Source organism: Bactrocera dorsalis, chromosome 3, assembly GCF_023373825.1.
Source record: "Bactrocera dorsalis isolate Fly_Bdor chromosome 3, ASM2337382v1, whole genome shotgun sequence".
Taxonomy (NCBI): Eukaryota; Metazoa; Arthropoda; class Insecta; order Diptera; family Tephritidae; genus Bactrocera; species Bactrocera dorsalis.
The window spans coordinates 23,922,074-23,936,766 of record NC_064305.1 but is presented as its reverse complement, the minus strand read 5'-3'; the positions used below and the strand labels follow the sequence as shown (position 1 = coordinate 23,936,766).

Genomic DNA, 14,693 nt, shown 5'->3' with positions numbered 1-14,693 from the left:
TTATTTTAATATTTTAATTAAAGCATTACTTTCTGAACTTACCAACACTCAATCGAAATATATCGATTTTCTATTGAACAACTGTCAAACTATTTCCTTGCAACACTGCGTTGGAATTCCACACAAAGAAAGAAAAAGTGTAAAAAACGGCAGGAAAATCCACATTCGTCATTTTTCTGCTTTCGGCAGACAGTAATTTTTTCGCTACAATATTTTTTAGTTAATAGCCGGGGATACCTCAAAATTTAGTATTTGCATGAATAAACTTTATAGTGAGCAATTAAAGTTCGTAGATTGCGTGCAAACAAAGAAGAAAATATAATCCGGGAACGTTAAATAAGTAGCCAAGCGTGAATATATGTCAGAAATGGAGTTACGTACACGTTCTAAATCAAGCCTTTCACGGAGTTGTTTAAACGTTTTCTCAATATATTTGGTCATATTTTCTACATTTACTGTATTCACATCCCTAATGGCACATGTTGACGAATTGGATTTAGATGAAGACTTAGTAACACCAACAAATTCCTTAATAGAGTTGAATGAGGATAATTGGCAGTTAATGCTACGCGGCGAATGGATGGTGGAATTGTAAGTTCCAAAACAAATATATAAAATAGCAGTGGCCCCCTGCTTAGTAACCCATATAGTGTTGTGAATTTGCAAAATCTGTAATTAACACATACAGTTAATGCAGCAGATGTTGCAATGTATAAATGTACATACATAATATACAATGTATAATATACATATAAGATTTAAACACACATTGTATATTATACATACATATAACATTTAAACACCCTCATACCTTCAATGCAGGTAGTTTTGTAGCCGGCGAATTGGTTACTTTTACGTGTAACATTAAAAATTAATATCGATTTTTTTGATAAATAATTTATTGTTATTAAATTAACATGTCATTGTTGCTTAATTTAGAAGACCTGTATACTCTGTAAGTTTTCTTATTACAATTGATAAATTTTTAATCTGGTTTGGAAAATTTACTTATTATGTCATAAAATATTCACTTACTAAGATATTATTGTATAATTTATATTAGCTTTGCTCCATGGTGCCCTGCCTGTAAAAATCTCGCGCCAACATGGGAACGCTTTGCTAAAACTGCAAAGGATCTACATGTAAGTGTGGCCAAGATTGACGTAACCACATCTCCATCCTTAAGTGGGCGTTTCTTTGTTACTGCTCTGCCAACAATTTATCAGTAAGTTGATTATGCATAATTCAAGAAACAAATTTTAAAACGTTTCGTATACGAATTGCAGCGTTAAAGAAGGCGAATTCCGTCAATATCGGGGTTCACGCGATGGCGACGCTTTAATGTTGTTCCTTAAACAAAAGCAATGGAAAAAACTTGAACCAATTTCAGCATGGAAGAAACCTGACACCATACACATGTCTATACTATCGTACTTCTTTAAATTATCGCACACTTTGAAGGTGAGTTTACATTATTTAAATTTTTTATCTTATTAAAATCATTGCAACATAATTAAGTATAAAAGTTTAATTTAAACAGAAATAAAAATAATTATTAGAAGGTTTTCATTTTTATACCCTGAATATTATTAAGTTTGTCACGAATTTTGTATAAGAAAGCGTCGGAGACCCTGTAAAATATATCCATATATAAAAATGAGAAACATGACATGCCTAGTCTAATTAGTCTATATATAAGTGAACTAGTCACCCGGTGTATGCGATACCGATTTGAGATTTTCAAAATCGGCTTCTTGCATGAAACTTTTATATTTTTAAATCTTATTTTAACCTCGGTGAAATCGAAATTAAATTTTTTTCTTGTTTTAAAGCAATTTGTGAAATATATATTTAACACAACATTCTCTTTATACCTTTTTCAATTATACTATATTACAATGTATTTGCGCCTTACAGGATTTCAATGTACGTCTCCAGGAAGAATACGGTCTCCCAACTTGGGGTTCATACGCGCTCTTCGCCATCGGTACCATATTCATTGGCGCCGGTTTGGGTTTGTTACTCGTTTGTGTTGTCGACTTTTTATATCCACCAAAGAAATCACAACGTCAAAGCTTCTCCGAATTCAAAGAGAAATCTGCTGGTTCAGATGGCATAGAAGACTTAGCTGCTGATGAAATTGAGGATGAAAACGATCTAGCTGATGAGCAGGATGATGATGAAGATGATGACGACGACGATGACGAAGACGAAGACAACAATGAAGAACAAGATGATGATAATGTCGATGGGGCTGGTGCAGAGGAAGACGATGCCGCTGGCACTTCGGATGGTGAGAAAAACTCAAATGCTAGTGAATCAGATGAACCAGAAAGTGAGAAAGATATCAAGAAATCAGCTGGCGATGGCAATACACAGACACAGGCATTCATTGATAAAGAGAAGAAGGAAATGAGCAGCACTAGTCCGGCTGAGGTGCGTAAACGCAAACCACGAAAAGCTGATTAAGATTCACAGAGTCGAAAACTTAAAAACAAAATGAAATAAAAAACAATGCGTTTTCAAATATACAAATATTCAAATCAAATTTAGTTAGCGTACAGAGTTTGAACTCTACTCTTATATTGCAAACGCCTACCTTTTGCCTATAATATGTCTTTTTTTTCATTTAGTTTAGTTATCCAATTTGAGTATTTTGCTGTATTAGATGAGAGAAAAATTTCGTGCGTCATATTAAAGAGGCGAACTTATAAGAAATTACATTGAAAGCATCTCTATTTATTAAAAAGAAGCACGAAATAACTGATTAGTCCACATAAAACATAACTGTATATCACATTGGTGTATTATCAAAATGAAGTTTAATTATCAAGCTTATACAAATTACAAATACAAACTAATATTGCTAAATACAACAACGCACAAATGTTAATTGCAGTTTTTGAACATAAATTTGTTGACTTCAAATAATTCTACAACATACATTTGTTGTTAGTGTTTGTTTTCTTCACAGGCATCAATTGTGCAAAAAAATACAAATTAGCCTTATTTAATTGAAAGCAAAAGAATCGATCTAATTTTTTTTTAATATTGATGTTATTTTAATTTTTGTACTAGTTTTTTAGCAGACGCGGTGGAGTGCTAAAAGAAATAATTAACTTATAAGAGTTGCAGCAAACATAAGTATACAAATGTACATGCATAATAACCATAAAAAGGAGATATAAAAAGCGTGTGCAAATGGTACACTAATCAAATTTAATACAACATAAAATGAGATATTCTAAAATATAACAAACAAACGAAACATTATTGTGTAGCAAAAGAACACAAAACCGACTGTAAATTAATATTTAAGATGTCGCTTATTACTGATATTTTTCCGCACTTTAAAACGCATTTGTATTTATTTACAAAATCAATTACACAATCATCACCACTTTACTGTGCTTTAACGGCAAATATTGATCTTTTTTACATACCTTATATCTTATTTAAAAAGAAATAAACTTTATTATTAAAAAAACTAATTTACTTAAAAGTATAAAATAAAATTAATCAAATTTTGCGAAACTAGCTAAGTTCAAATGTTTACCTGCTAACGCTACGTGTTAATGGGATTTGACTGTACTTTGTATTTTTCTCTAACAAATTACACTCGGAAGAATTTTCGCTTCATTGAAATTTGTATTCAAAAGTATTTTCTAAAGTGTATGCAATGGAAAATACATTTTACTAAGCAATTATAACTATGTATTTTAGCTTAAAAATTATTTTTAACAAAAAAGTATTTCTATTTTATAAAAATTTGTTTAAGCACTAAAACAAAATTTTCTTTTTAAATATAAAAGTCGTTTATTTTTTTTATTACATATAAAACTAAATTCTATTTTACATAAATAAACAACAAATGAATCAAACTTGTATGCTTCTTTATTTATATGAGTATCACGCTTAGCCTTATTTATGTACATAACATGCATACAAAAAAGCATATATATTTATTTTTTATGAAAACTCGAATTCAGCGAAACACAAAGAAAACTTACGCAAAAAAATATTAGATAATGACTACTTGGCTTCTGTTTAATTATAAGAGAAATATTTAGAACAAAGTAATAAATTTAAAAAATAAAAATTTCTATAAAAAAAAAATTGCTAAAAATGTTTGTAATAGATGCGTGTTTATAAACAAATTATTAAATATAATTAAGTGTATAATAAAAAAAAAATAAACGTCTTCAATTCTATTTTGGATATAATTTTACACTTAAGAAATAATGGGGTTATTCTACCTTAGAAATAAAAATAAATCTAAAGAATGTTTCAAAATTGGTAATATTTTAGTAGCTTAGTATAAGGTCTAATTAGAAGGAATCTACAACACCAGCAACAGTGATCGTAACATAAAACATTTTTTTCGAGATTAGCTGTTATCTAATCCCCGGGTGGTAAGGTTCAGGTTGGTCCTCTTAAAAGTCATCTAACGATAGGCACAGAAAACGAGCTGCTGGGACTCGTTGAGCATCCAAAGAGGTGGATAGAGTCAATTCGGCATAAGTAGAAGTTTAAACTGCAACAATATCCAGAACGAAGTTGCGTAAGGGTCACTCTAGGTCGTCGGAGCAACTCGAGGTCTTCGTCTGCAATGAGTGGTCGTTTGACTCCAAATACGCCATTGACTGAGAGGAAGTCGGGGAAGGTGCTCATGGCTCCACTGGGAATGGTCGTGTCTGCGTTTGTTGTGTTGGTAGTCTGGTCCGCGTACTGTTCGATATCATCAATGCAATCAAGGAAATACCTGTTGATGCTTCAAGCAGACGACAACACCGTTGATTTCTGCGAAACGGAAACGTACATTACGTTCTGCATGGAAGCATGCAGACCTTACTTTGTAGGTGTTCGTGTGAAGACATCCAGTAACCGTTCGGATACAGTGCTCCGAGGCGTCCAAAGCTTTATCGCCTGCGTTTCACTACATCCAATGACCGACCGCCGTATACCTCGTATGTTTTTCTGTCCTTTCCATAGGTACTGCCGACTTAAGATCAAAGTTTTTGTTAAACTCCATTAATGTACAGGTTCAAGCTAGCTTTTAGCAAAACTCGCTGCTTCGCTGAATTAGTGGTGCAAACATTTATATGGATTTTCCGTGATTATAACGTAACCAAAAATTTTCACTTGTAGAATGACATCTATGATATTTTCTATTCGAAAAATTTTAATAAAACACCGATTTATTTTCAATTTTAAATTTTGAATTTATTTTCTTTTATTTTTTCAAATTCATCATATTTCTTTCTTTTTGGTAATTTACATTTACAATTGTTGTTGTTTAAAATTAAACTAACTAATAATAACTAAAGCACATATAATAATATTAATTTTACATTTTTGTTGTGTTATTTAAATTAACAACAAACCAAAAGCAAACATTTCTCAGAAGTCTGTTTTGTTTACGAAAATAAAAAGTGAAAATTGCAACCAAAATGAAACAGAAGTATTATTATTTTCTTTTTTATTAAAGTAAAACGTTAATATTAAAAGAATAAAAAATGTGAAAAAATCCCTGCAATTTCGTTTAACTATAGCTAAGTTGTAAGTATGTGTATGGGGTGGATGAGCCAAAACGTTATTAGGTTTATGCCAAATCTCAACTATTGCGATTTGTGGTTTTACATACATACTCGTGTATACATATAAACATATACATATATTTTATGTAAAAAATTGTAAGCGCTATTGTAACAAATTCATATATATATATATATATATATATTCCTGTTAATATATATTCAAAAGTAAAAGTTTTTTCCATATTCTTAATAGCTGTTCAAAATATTGAGCTTACGAGTTATGGCTGATATGCAGGATATCCAAGAATTTTGCGTATATAATTTAAAGAGTATCGCGAAATTTCGAATTATTATTATTATTTGTTTATAATTTTCTTTTGAAATATCGGTATTTCTTCAAAATATGCACTCAAAGAAATTTTATTTATTTAAAAAATAGCATTTCAAGCATTAAAGCCAAATTACTGATATTTTTAATTACAATTGTTAAAAAAATTAATGCTTATACACATTTTTACAAATTAAAGGTCAAACAAAATTATACCCGCATATCTCTCGCATTGCGTTCTATTCAATTCCCGTTCAATTTCCTTTTAACGCGTACATCAGTTCTTTATATCACTAACTGTTGTTTATTACAAAAATTATTTACTATTGTTTTTTTTTTTGTTTAGGTGTTAACGGCACTTGCATGTGAATAAAATGTTGAAAACTGTAGTCTTCAGTAAAAAAAAGCTTCACACTCTATTACTCTGTATAAAAATGTTTAGACATATTTTACAGTTATTTTCATGTTTCAAGTATGTATGTATGTATGTAATAACTACCATTGTAACAATTCTATTTTTAATGATTATATAAATCCCTGGCTATTGCATATTTGGTCTATTGTAGTTGGGTTTATTTGAGGGGTGAATGGGTAAAAAATTGTATGGGGTTAGGGGTAAGGCTAGTTATGTTGGGTAGGATAAGTAAGGTTCGGGTCATTTATGTTATTTGTGTATATATAGTTTCTATATTTGTAAAAAAAATATTTTGATAAAAAATTGTACTATTGCAGTGTATGGAGGATACTAGGGGGAGTTATGCATTGAGATGCGTGCTGGGATATATTTATGTATTTCTATAGGAATTTATGGGAATTTGTTGTTGTATTGTATTGTTATGATTTTCAAATACTTCAAGTAATTGTTGTACATAAAAAATTTCGTGACTGCGAAAACATACCAAGTATTTAGTAAAATTTGAATCCAACTGGGTGAGATTTAGAAATTTCTTTTACTTTATGGAACTAAAATGAATCAAGTGCAAGAGTTCAGGCGATATTCAACACGCAGCTAAATTCATTTTAGGATAATTTATCAAACTAATAATTTTTAACTGCATCAGTTGTATTGCTATAAATCATATTTAAAAGCAATTGATGCAACAACGTTAGTACTTTCGCATTAATTCATTTCAGCCTTAAAACATTTGAACTTTTCATGTTTCAAGTGATTTTAATTACTTTAAATATTCAAAAAGAAAATTAGTGAAATCTCGTTGTTCTCTATTTACGAGATTGAATTGAGAAGAGTGAATTTGCTGCTTCAGAAATTTTTAAAATAATTTCCCAAACAAAATATTAATATCAACTCATAATAAATTTTTAAGTACGAGTAAAAAATGTATATGCATGTCTAATTTGGAATTTCGACTCTTTATAACACGTAAAGCATAAATACTGCCAATATTGGCACTTGCTTCAAATGATGCAGCTCCTGGGCAGCTATTCTACTCTTCGCAGTCATGTCACATTTATAATAGATTACTTACTAACTATGAGAAAACTTAAACAGGACAATACAAAAAGTTTAATATTTTAAATATTAATGAGGTATGTGTGGTGGAAATTTTGAAAATTGAATTTTGTAAACCGGTCTATTGCATAAAATTGCAGGATTGTCTTGTGCATGCTGCTGTAGATGTGATTGCTGAGCACTACAGCAGACGCACTACTAAAAAATATAGTAATAATAAAAACATTAGTACAAGAGTGTGCGTCGATATATCGCCAGAGTGTATAGACTTGTGTGGGTAGACGCGTTAGTTCGCGCTTTGACAACGTGCTATGCCACAAAGTCAAGCGGCCGATTGAAGCCACCTTTGCGATTCATATATTGACGATACTTGCGCTTTAAGATAACATGCACTTCACCAACATCGTTGCCTTCAACCTTCTTATTTTTGGTGGTATCGAAAGTGCAGAAACCCATTGTTTTCAGCATTTCTACTTCTTCGGGTGATTTACCTTCCAAATCGGCTTCTGTGATTTTAGGACGTTCAGCGGCAGCGCCGCGTCGTCCAGATGACGTAGATGCCGAAGTAGATGGGTGTCCGCGAGAACGTGATCTAAATACAATAAGGTGGTGTTTAGTAATTTTTATAAACCTATAACGAACTAAATATAAATAAATGAATAACTAAAATATATATATTTTGATTACCCCATTTGAGTAATCAATATCCAATATGGACTGCCCATCGTTCCAGTATTTTCTTAGAAAAAAACTTGAATTTAATATTATGTACTAACTATAAATTTATTTCGTGTATTTTAGTATTACAAAAAGTGTTATAATCAATATTATTTCGGATAAGCTTCGTAGAAGATCTCCAACATACAAAATTTAAGACATCCCTTCAATAAGTGCGGCACGCTCCTTCGCTCGTCCTAATACGGCGGGACCCGATTGATTCAATTTGAACGCGCGTTCGATAACGAACATTTCAGTGGCAGTTGAACTCATACCAACAAATGACAGCCAATCATTTACAACCATACCGGCAGCCAGCACATCACTGCCACGATTTACTGTGCCTGCCACCAATGGCACTTGCAAGAGTGATGATAATTCATCTTGATCTTGTATACTGGTTTTTGGATGTACCATGCCGCCCAAATTACTAAGCACGGCATATGAACCTACGAGCGGAGTTTCGGCTATTGTTTGCCTGAACACTTCCACTTTCAATACATCACCGATAATTTCTTCAGTTTCTTTGTCAAGGTCGGGATGCACCAGAGCAACGTAGTCATTGCAGGCGATTACATTTCCCAATGCTGAAAGACGTTCTTCCACGCGCTGTATTTTCACCGAATCGGGTAATGTGTTACGCAGATGCTGTAGTTCTACATCTGTAGTAGAATGTGGCACAAGTAATCCATTGCGATTACCTACTGTGAGGCGACCAATAATACGGCAGCCACCAATGCTAGCATGCACAACAGGAATGGTCTCCGCCAATTCACTTTCGTACACACTGTAAAAAGCCTCAGAGCCGCCAACAGCTACTAGGCAATATGCGTTTGTTAGTTTGCTAAAAACACCGATGTCATCGTTGTTCTCAAATTGTACTCGTAATGCCATTTTGTTTATTATCTATTCAATTTCACTCTTTTTCACTTCAACTGTTACTTTACGGATTTGGTGTTGACTCGGTAGTAATGAAGTTTAGCAATAGTAAATGAGTTTATAAACTGTATAATTAAATTTTGTGATGAAATCCTTTGATATCTTCGTAAAGTTTCGTGAAGTATTTCACTTCACGTGGTAATGTCAAAGAATTATGTTGAAATGTCAAAATTGACATAAAATGCGGTACGAAAAAAGCGAGGGAAATGTTAACCATAGGGTTGCATTTGGGTGAACATTCAATAAATATTTACTATTTCACCAAAAACCATTCAATATCGCGAATAATTTTTAAAACTACACTTATATTATCATAAATAAGGCAGATAGAAAAATGTTATACTTAGTTCTGTGACGTTTCTGTCTTGGGTTAATACACTACACTTCATTATTCACCTAGAACGGCGACGACTTGCTCTGTCTCGCTCCCGACTGCGGCTGCGGGTCCGGTCTCGATCCCCTCCACCACCACCTCCTCTGTCGTGTGACCGTCTACGCAAAGCACGACTACCGCCAGCGCCTGTTTCACGTTCCCGCTGCCTTTCACGTTCTCTGGAGCGCCGTTCACGACGCTTTTTACGTTCAGAACGCTCTTTTTCACGTCGCCTATGCGATGGAGATGGACTACGTCCCATTTCTGTTTGAGTAGGTATGTAAAGGATAAGGAGGTAGTTGCAACACTATACTTTGGCGCTTTCTACTCGTGCTTTCAGACGCCTGTAGTGAAAACGGTTGCTATTGTTTTCCGCAATAAATCACTTTCTTGAGAATGCCTGCCAAGCCAAATCAATTGATAATGTTGTAGTTTACTATATGCTAAATTTAATTATTCATTATAAAAGATCTTACCGTATATAATGCTGTGTCCTACTATATAATTTTGACACCGGCATTAATAATTTTAAACTTAAAAACTAAAATAAAAACTATCACACCAAGCGCGGCGTCTCGTCCCCTTTTAATTACTGCTTCTTCATATCGACATAACGGCCTTGCCGTTCACAATGGTACAGAAGTAGGGTGGCAAAGCTGTTAGAATACTATTAATGCTAAACAAGTAATAATTTCTGAAAACATTGAGATAATTCTCTTAAAAATTGTTTTATTATATAGAAGTTACGTTTAATAAATTTAGTATATGTTATTTTGCTTTCTATTTAATTTTTTTTTGGAAATTTAATAACAAGAACATTTTAACAGCGTATACATTAATATTAAATGTCATCCATATAGGTATATATAAATATGAAAGACTTCATACATTGCTTTCTGTTTATTTTTCTAGCGCTTTATTAACAACAATATTTGAAAGTATTAAAACAGGGGGTATAAATGAAAATTAATGACCTTCATGTTTATTTTTTTTAAATAAAAATTAAAGATAAATATAAAGGACTTCATAGCGCATGGAAATCTTTTGAATTGGATTGTAGTAATCAGTAATCAGTAAATTAGTTCTAGATGCCAATTTAGGAAGGAGCTCCGTTCATATTACAAATTTAAAGCTTTGCATTCGCGGAAAAAGTCCGGCAATATACTATAATAGCAACTCTGAAATTTTAAATAACCCATTATTTCTTCAGCCAATGTCAATATGACATCATTCTCAATAAATTTCTTATTTGAATGCACAAATGCCAAATTAATAATAGTGCGTATTCACTCTTGCATCCGAGCTATTGGCACCGGAAAACCGACGCGAATGCAATTGGAAAATTGAGCCATAGGTAATTTTAGGCGAATCAGAACAGAATAGAAGCAAAAGCGGAATCGAACGAACGTCGACTCGAGTGTTTGCGCTGGAGTAGCTCAAAGAAAACGAACGTCGAAAATTGTTGTAAGGCTTTAATTAATCGGTTTTATATATTTTGGGGAAAACTAGTAAATATAAAAGACAAATAAATAGCGTGTCTGAACTTAAGACGGTGTATAACCAATTAACGCAAAAAATGTATTGTGTGGATTAATGAGTAAAACTGTGTAAATATTGCGCGGCGATTGAAAGTGAAAATTCTGTGCAAAAAAGATTGGCCAGACACAAGCATTGAAAATCGATGAGAATCGACATTTGACACTACATATCTGTATTTTATTTTTTCTATCAAAATATTTTGCCGTTTTTGTTGCGAACTGTGTTATAAACCGGCAAACGCCCACTCATTTTTTGCTAGCAGGTTTTATTTTTAATATCAGTAGTGGCTAAAAGGTCGGCAATGACATAATCGTGCAAATAGTGATATACATATTTATATAGAAACATTTTTTTATTTAAAATGTCGGATTGTATTTCTTTCCAAGTGATTTCTTTTAATATAACTATGCTAGTAATGCAATCCTTCTAAATAGCCATAGGCTACACAAAATAATCCTTAATTACAGACAACTGTCTAATAGGGCGTATGCTTTGGCATACTTTTTTTGTTGCTACTTATAAATTACCCTATTTGAAACAGTAAAAGGGAAATTTATGGTAATAAAAACATCACGGAAAAGTGGTTTTAGCTTCGCGTGCTGTGGCTGTGGACGCCATCAGAGTTGCCGTTTGATATATCCACTAAAGTAACGCAATTAATATTCATTTAAATGTAAACCTGTATCGAAATATGTATCGTTATCATTTAAAATTTTTTTCCACTTTTTTGGTATGGAAACATTTATGCTGTTTCTTATTTGATTTCCACATTTAATATCTTTGCTTTCTTTTTCTGCAATTCCATTTTATTCACGAATTGACTTTTGTTTCATTTTCCAATTTGAAAAATTCCCCCTATTCCCCTTTTCGTTTGTTGAAGCAACGTAGACTGAAGTTGAGTGGACTCGCTCGCAAAGCCAATTTGAGTATCGTTTTGTCGACGTTCGGATTGTCGGACGCAGCCGTTTCGTTGTTTCGTTCTAGTTGCTCTATTCGTTTTAGAGTGCGTGTTTCGACATAGCGGTATTGTATTTGCTTCCTAGCTGGCGCTAAACGCTTCAATTAGATATAATTGTCGAAAGAAAAATTAAATAAAGAAAAATAGGCCGGCTTGTGGCAAAGTCCGAAATTTATTTTAAAATTATATATTTCTTGTTATATTTAGTGCAATTTTGTGCGAAATTCTGACAGCATCGTTTGATAATAAAAAGGCAGTCAATAATAAAAATCAACTATAGTTCCGCGCAAATATTTCAAAAAAATAATAATTACAGCGGACGACAACAGCGGTAGCTAATGCGACAGAAAAAGTGAAAAATTGGATGTGTTTTTAGTGTATGTGTGAAAATTTCAAGTTGAAAAAATTTCAATAGGAAAAGTATAAAAAAAAAAAAACATTTTTTTTTTATTTTCTGGCAAAGATCGGGTTGAGTTTGAGAGCAGAACGAAAAGAAAATTATTTTTAAGAAAGGTTAAAAAGAGGACTACAAAGGCAGCCAGCGCACGGACTTGTGACAGGAGAAAAAGGTTTGAAAGAGAAGGCAATCGCGGATAAAATCACGCAATAAAAGGTAAGTGAAAATTGTGCGTAAAGATAATTGAAAATTTGAGTTAACGAATAAAATGTTTGATGTTATAAGACGGTCAAATATTTGATTGAAGAAAAATAAGCATATAATGTACAGTAATAAAAAAAGAAATACCAAAATTTGTACATAGAAACGAGTTTAACAAAGTATATCGGCGTTCCATCCAATACGTTTTTTTTAATGCTAGAAGTCACATACCTATGTACATACATATTACCATACCAAAACGTTACAATTTATATTGACAAAACTAAAATCCAAAGTACCTGCATAATTTTATAACATTTTTTGTTGTAAACATGTTACTAATATTATTTAAAGTAGTATCACACTTAAATTTTGTATAATAAAAATTTGCTAGTGTAAAATGACGTCATGTTTTTTTAAATTTGCTATGCGCCACCCTACTCACAGGCACAATTTTGAGTAATGCCATACCGCATTAAAAATCGCGGCAGCGCTGCCTATATTGTTATTATCTCTGCTTTCAGCTTCATACTCTTATTCGTTCGTGCTCGCATGTGCTCTATTGCCCACTGTTTACCGAAAAGCTCCTCTCATTTCGTGGTTAATGTTGTTGTTATTTAACATGTTTGCTACCGTTCCGTTTGTTTATTGTTAGTGTAAATGAGTTGTGTGTTCGCCGCAAAAAAATTACACGTACGAATGTCATCATCGATTCTTCTTATTTACTTCCACTGATTCGTATTTTTGGGTTTGGTCTGATTTATAATTTACATATTGACGTCAAATGCAAGTTTAAACTCGTAAGTTAGTTTTTTACATAAAACTCCTTGAAAAATGTTGCTAAAACAATTTTATTTTTGTGCATTTTACATAAATGTAAATTATTTTACAGTTATACCATTTCATTTATATTTTTATATTAAAAAAACATGAATATAATAAAGAACATATTTTTAGATTGCATTTTTGCTCTATTTATAGCACACTGTATACAAATATATATTTTGTTAATATATTGCATTTGTTATTTGTTAAATTTGTAAATCTGTTTAATATTTGCATTCTCGTGTGTTGTTAGCGAGAAATTGGTAGAATGGTGGGAAGATAAGCGTGGGCGGACATGCACATTGAATGGAAACATTAATCGGAGCACCTACTTGAGATTTTCTGCAACAAAAGTAAAGGAGAAATATTCCAGCGATATTTTTATAAATCTATAGGAAGTTAGTTCGCTAACTTCGTATATTTGATGCGTCATCAGCATAATGCAATGATAAATATTAATGTTCAGAAATTAACAAGTCAACATACATATGTACATTAGTTTCATTAGGGATATACCAAAAATAGCAAAGTTCAAAATGCCGACACTTCTAAATGCCGACAAAATTTAAATATACAACTAGCTAAATCAAAATACCGACAAATCAGAATACCGAAAAATTTGTTTGTTAGAATTCTAAATTTCGATATTTTGACTGTCGGTATTACGTTATATACCCGTTTCATTAATTTAACATAATAACATATACTAATAATCGCATAACATATCGTGTGAAAACATATTTTTTTTAGGAAAATCCAATACATTATAATTTGGGTCTTTACGATTCACGTTTCTTACACAATTTTATAGTTTTTCCTGTGCTTCTACTGCCGGCGTTTTACTTTGCGTGACCATTCGAAAGTTTTCAATTTTCTTAATGTAAAACATGAATGAAACTTGTTGGATGATTTGCACACTACAACTTGCTAACTATGTCTGCATTTAGAATACATACAAACACGCGTGAAACTGTTTATGTACACAAGTGCGTAAAAAAAAATGTTAAAAAAAAACTAAGTCATAAGAGAAGTTAGAAATGTGGGTCAAATCCACAAAGCAAGGCACGCGACACCGACACCAATACCAGTATACATACTTATGTACATATGTATATAAATTTGCCGGCAGATTGTTGCGTCGGCCACTGCACTTCATTTGGCGTCTCAGCGGCGCCTACTATTAAAACCACAGCAGGACGTGAGACAAGTAGGCAGTGTTGAGACAGCAAATTCAGCAACTAGCTTATACATACATATGTATGTAAATGTTTCGTTTGTGTGCAGTGCAATGTGACTGTCGAATAAATATTTTGTAGTGGAAAGCAATTGCGAAAAATATGGTAACGTACACAACTATAGCCTAGAAAAGATGATAATTACCTTTATACTAAATAATTGCTAATCAGCA

At 32.3% G+C, this 14,693-nt stretch overlaps 4 protein-coding genes across 24 annotated transcripts in view; 2 read left to right on the top strand and 2 right to left on the bottom strand.

Annotated features, from left to right (window-relative positions):
* The first annotated feature begins 118 nt into the window (after positions 1 to 118).
* Positions 119 to 3,885, top strand: LOC105228681 (thioredoxin-related transmembrane protein 1). Its single transcript, XM_011208603.4, has 4 exons — positions 119 to 591; positions 1,064 to 1,225; positions 1,287 to 1,461; positions 1,918 to 3,885. The coding sequence occupies exons 1-4, from the start codon at positions 359 to 361 to the stop codon at positions 2,467 to 2,469; spliced, it is 1,122 nt and encodes a 373-aa protein (XP_011206905.2). The 5' UTR covers positions 119 to 358; the 3' UTR covers positions 2,470 to 3,885.
* A 1,831-nt stretch (positions 3,886 to 5,716) lies between these two features.
* On the bottom strand, positions 5,717 to 9,995 carry LOC105228680 (U4/U6.U5 small nuclear ribonucleoprotein 27 kDa protein). The gene is made up of 3 exons (XM_011208602.4): positions 9,842 to 9,995; positions 9,389 to 9,765; positions 5,717 to 7,928 (listed from the first exon to the last, which is right to left on the bottom strand). Exons 2-3 carry the CDS (start codon positions 9,625 to 9,627, stop codon positions 7,646 to 7,648), a joined length of 522 nt encoding a protein of 173 aa, XP_011206904.1. The 5' UTR covers positions 9,628 to 9,765; positions 9,842 to 9,995; the 3' UTR covers positions 5,717 to 7,645.
* LOC105228679 (eukaryotic translation initiation factor 6) lies at positions 8,094 to 9,164 on the bottom strand. Its single transcript, XM_011208600.4, has one exon. The coding sequence runs from the start codon at positions 8,945 to 8,947 to the stop codon at positions 8,207 to 8,209; it is 741 nt and encodes a 246-aa protein (XP_011206902.1). The 5' UTR covers positions 8,948 to 9,164; the 3' UTR covers positions 8,094 to 8,206.
* Positions 9,996 to 10,588: 593 nt separating the features above from the next.
* LOC105228676 (protein hu-li tai shao) overlaps positions 10,589 to 14,693 on the top strand; it is a 75,553-nt gene continuing 71,448 nt past the window's right edge. For 8 of the 21 annotated variants that reach the window (XM_011208598.4, XM_011208597.4, XM_011208596.4 and 5 more), the window contains exons 1-2: positions 10,674 to 10,829; positions 12,070 to 12,475. The gene's annotated coding sequence lies outside the window, so the exon portion shown is untranslated. Of the gene's footprint in view, positions 10,830 to 11,784; positions 12,476 to 14,693 lie in introns of those variants that run through there. The other 13 variants (XM_049451582.1, XM_011208594.4, XM_019991163.3 and 10 more) reach the window with 10 other exon arrangements.

Bases quoted from the DNA above. Each gene is read 5' to 3' on its own strand.
- LOC105228681 (XM_011208603.4), top strand. From the start codon at position 359: ATGTCAGAAATGGAGTTACGTACACGTTCTAAATCAAGCCTTTCACGG. The intron at 1,226-1,286 runs GTAAGTTGATTA...TACGAATTGCAG, and splicing joins GCTCTGCCAACAATTTATCA to CGTTAAAGAAGGCGAATTCC. The intron at 1,462-1,917 runs GTGAGTTTACAT...TGCGCCTTACAG, and splicing joins AATTATCGCACACTTTGAAG to GATTTCAATGTACGTCTCCA.
- LOC105228679 (XM_011208600.4), bottom strand. From the start codon at position 8,947: ATGGCATTACGAGTACAATTTGAGAACAACGATGACATCGGTGTTTTT.
- LOC105228680 (XM_011208602.4), bottom strand. From the start codon at position 9,627: ATGGGACGTAGTCCATCTCCATCGCATAGGCGACGTGAAAAAGAGCGT. The intron at 7,929-9,388 runs GTGAATAATGAA...TATTGTATTTAG, and splicing joins GCAAGTCGTCGCCGTTCTAG to ATCACGTTCTCGCGGACACC.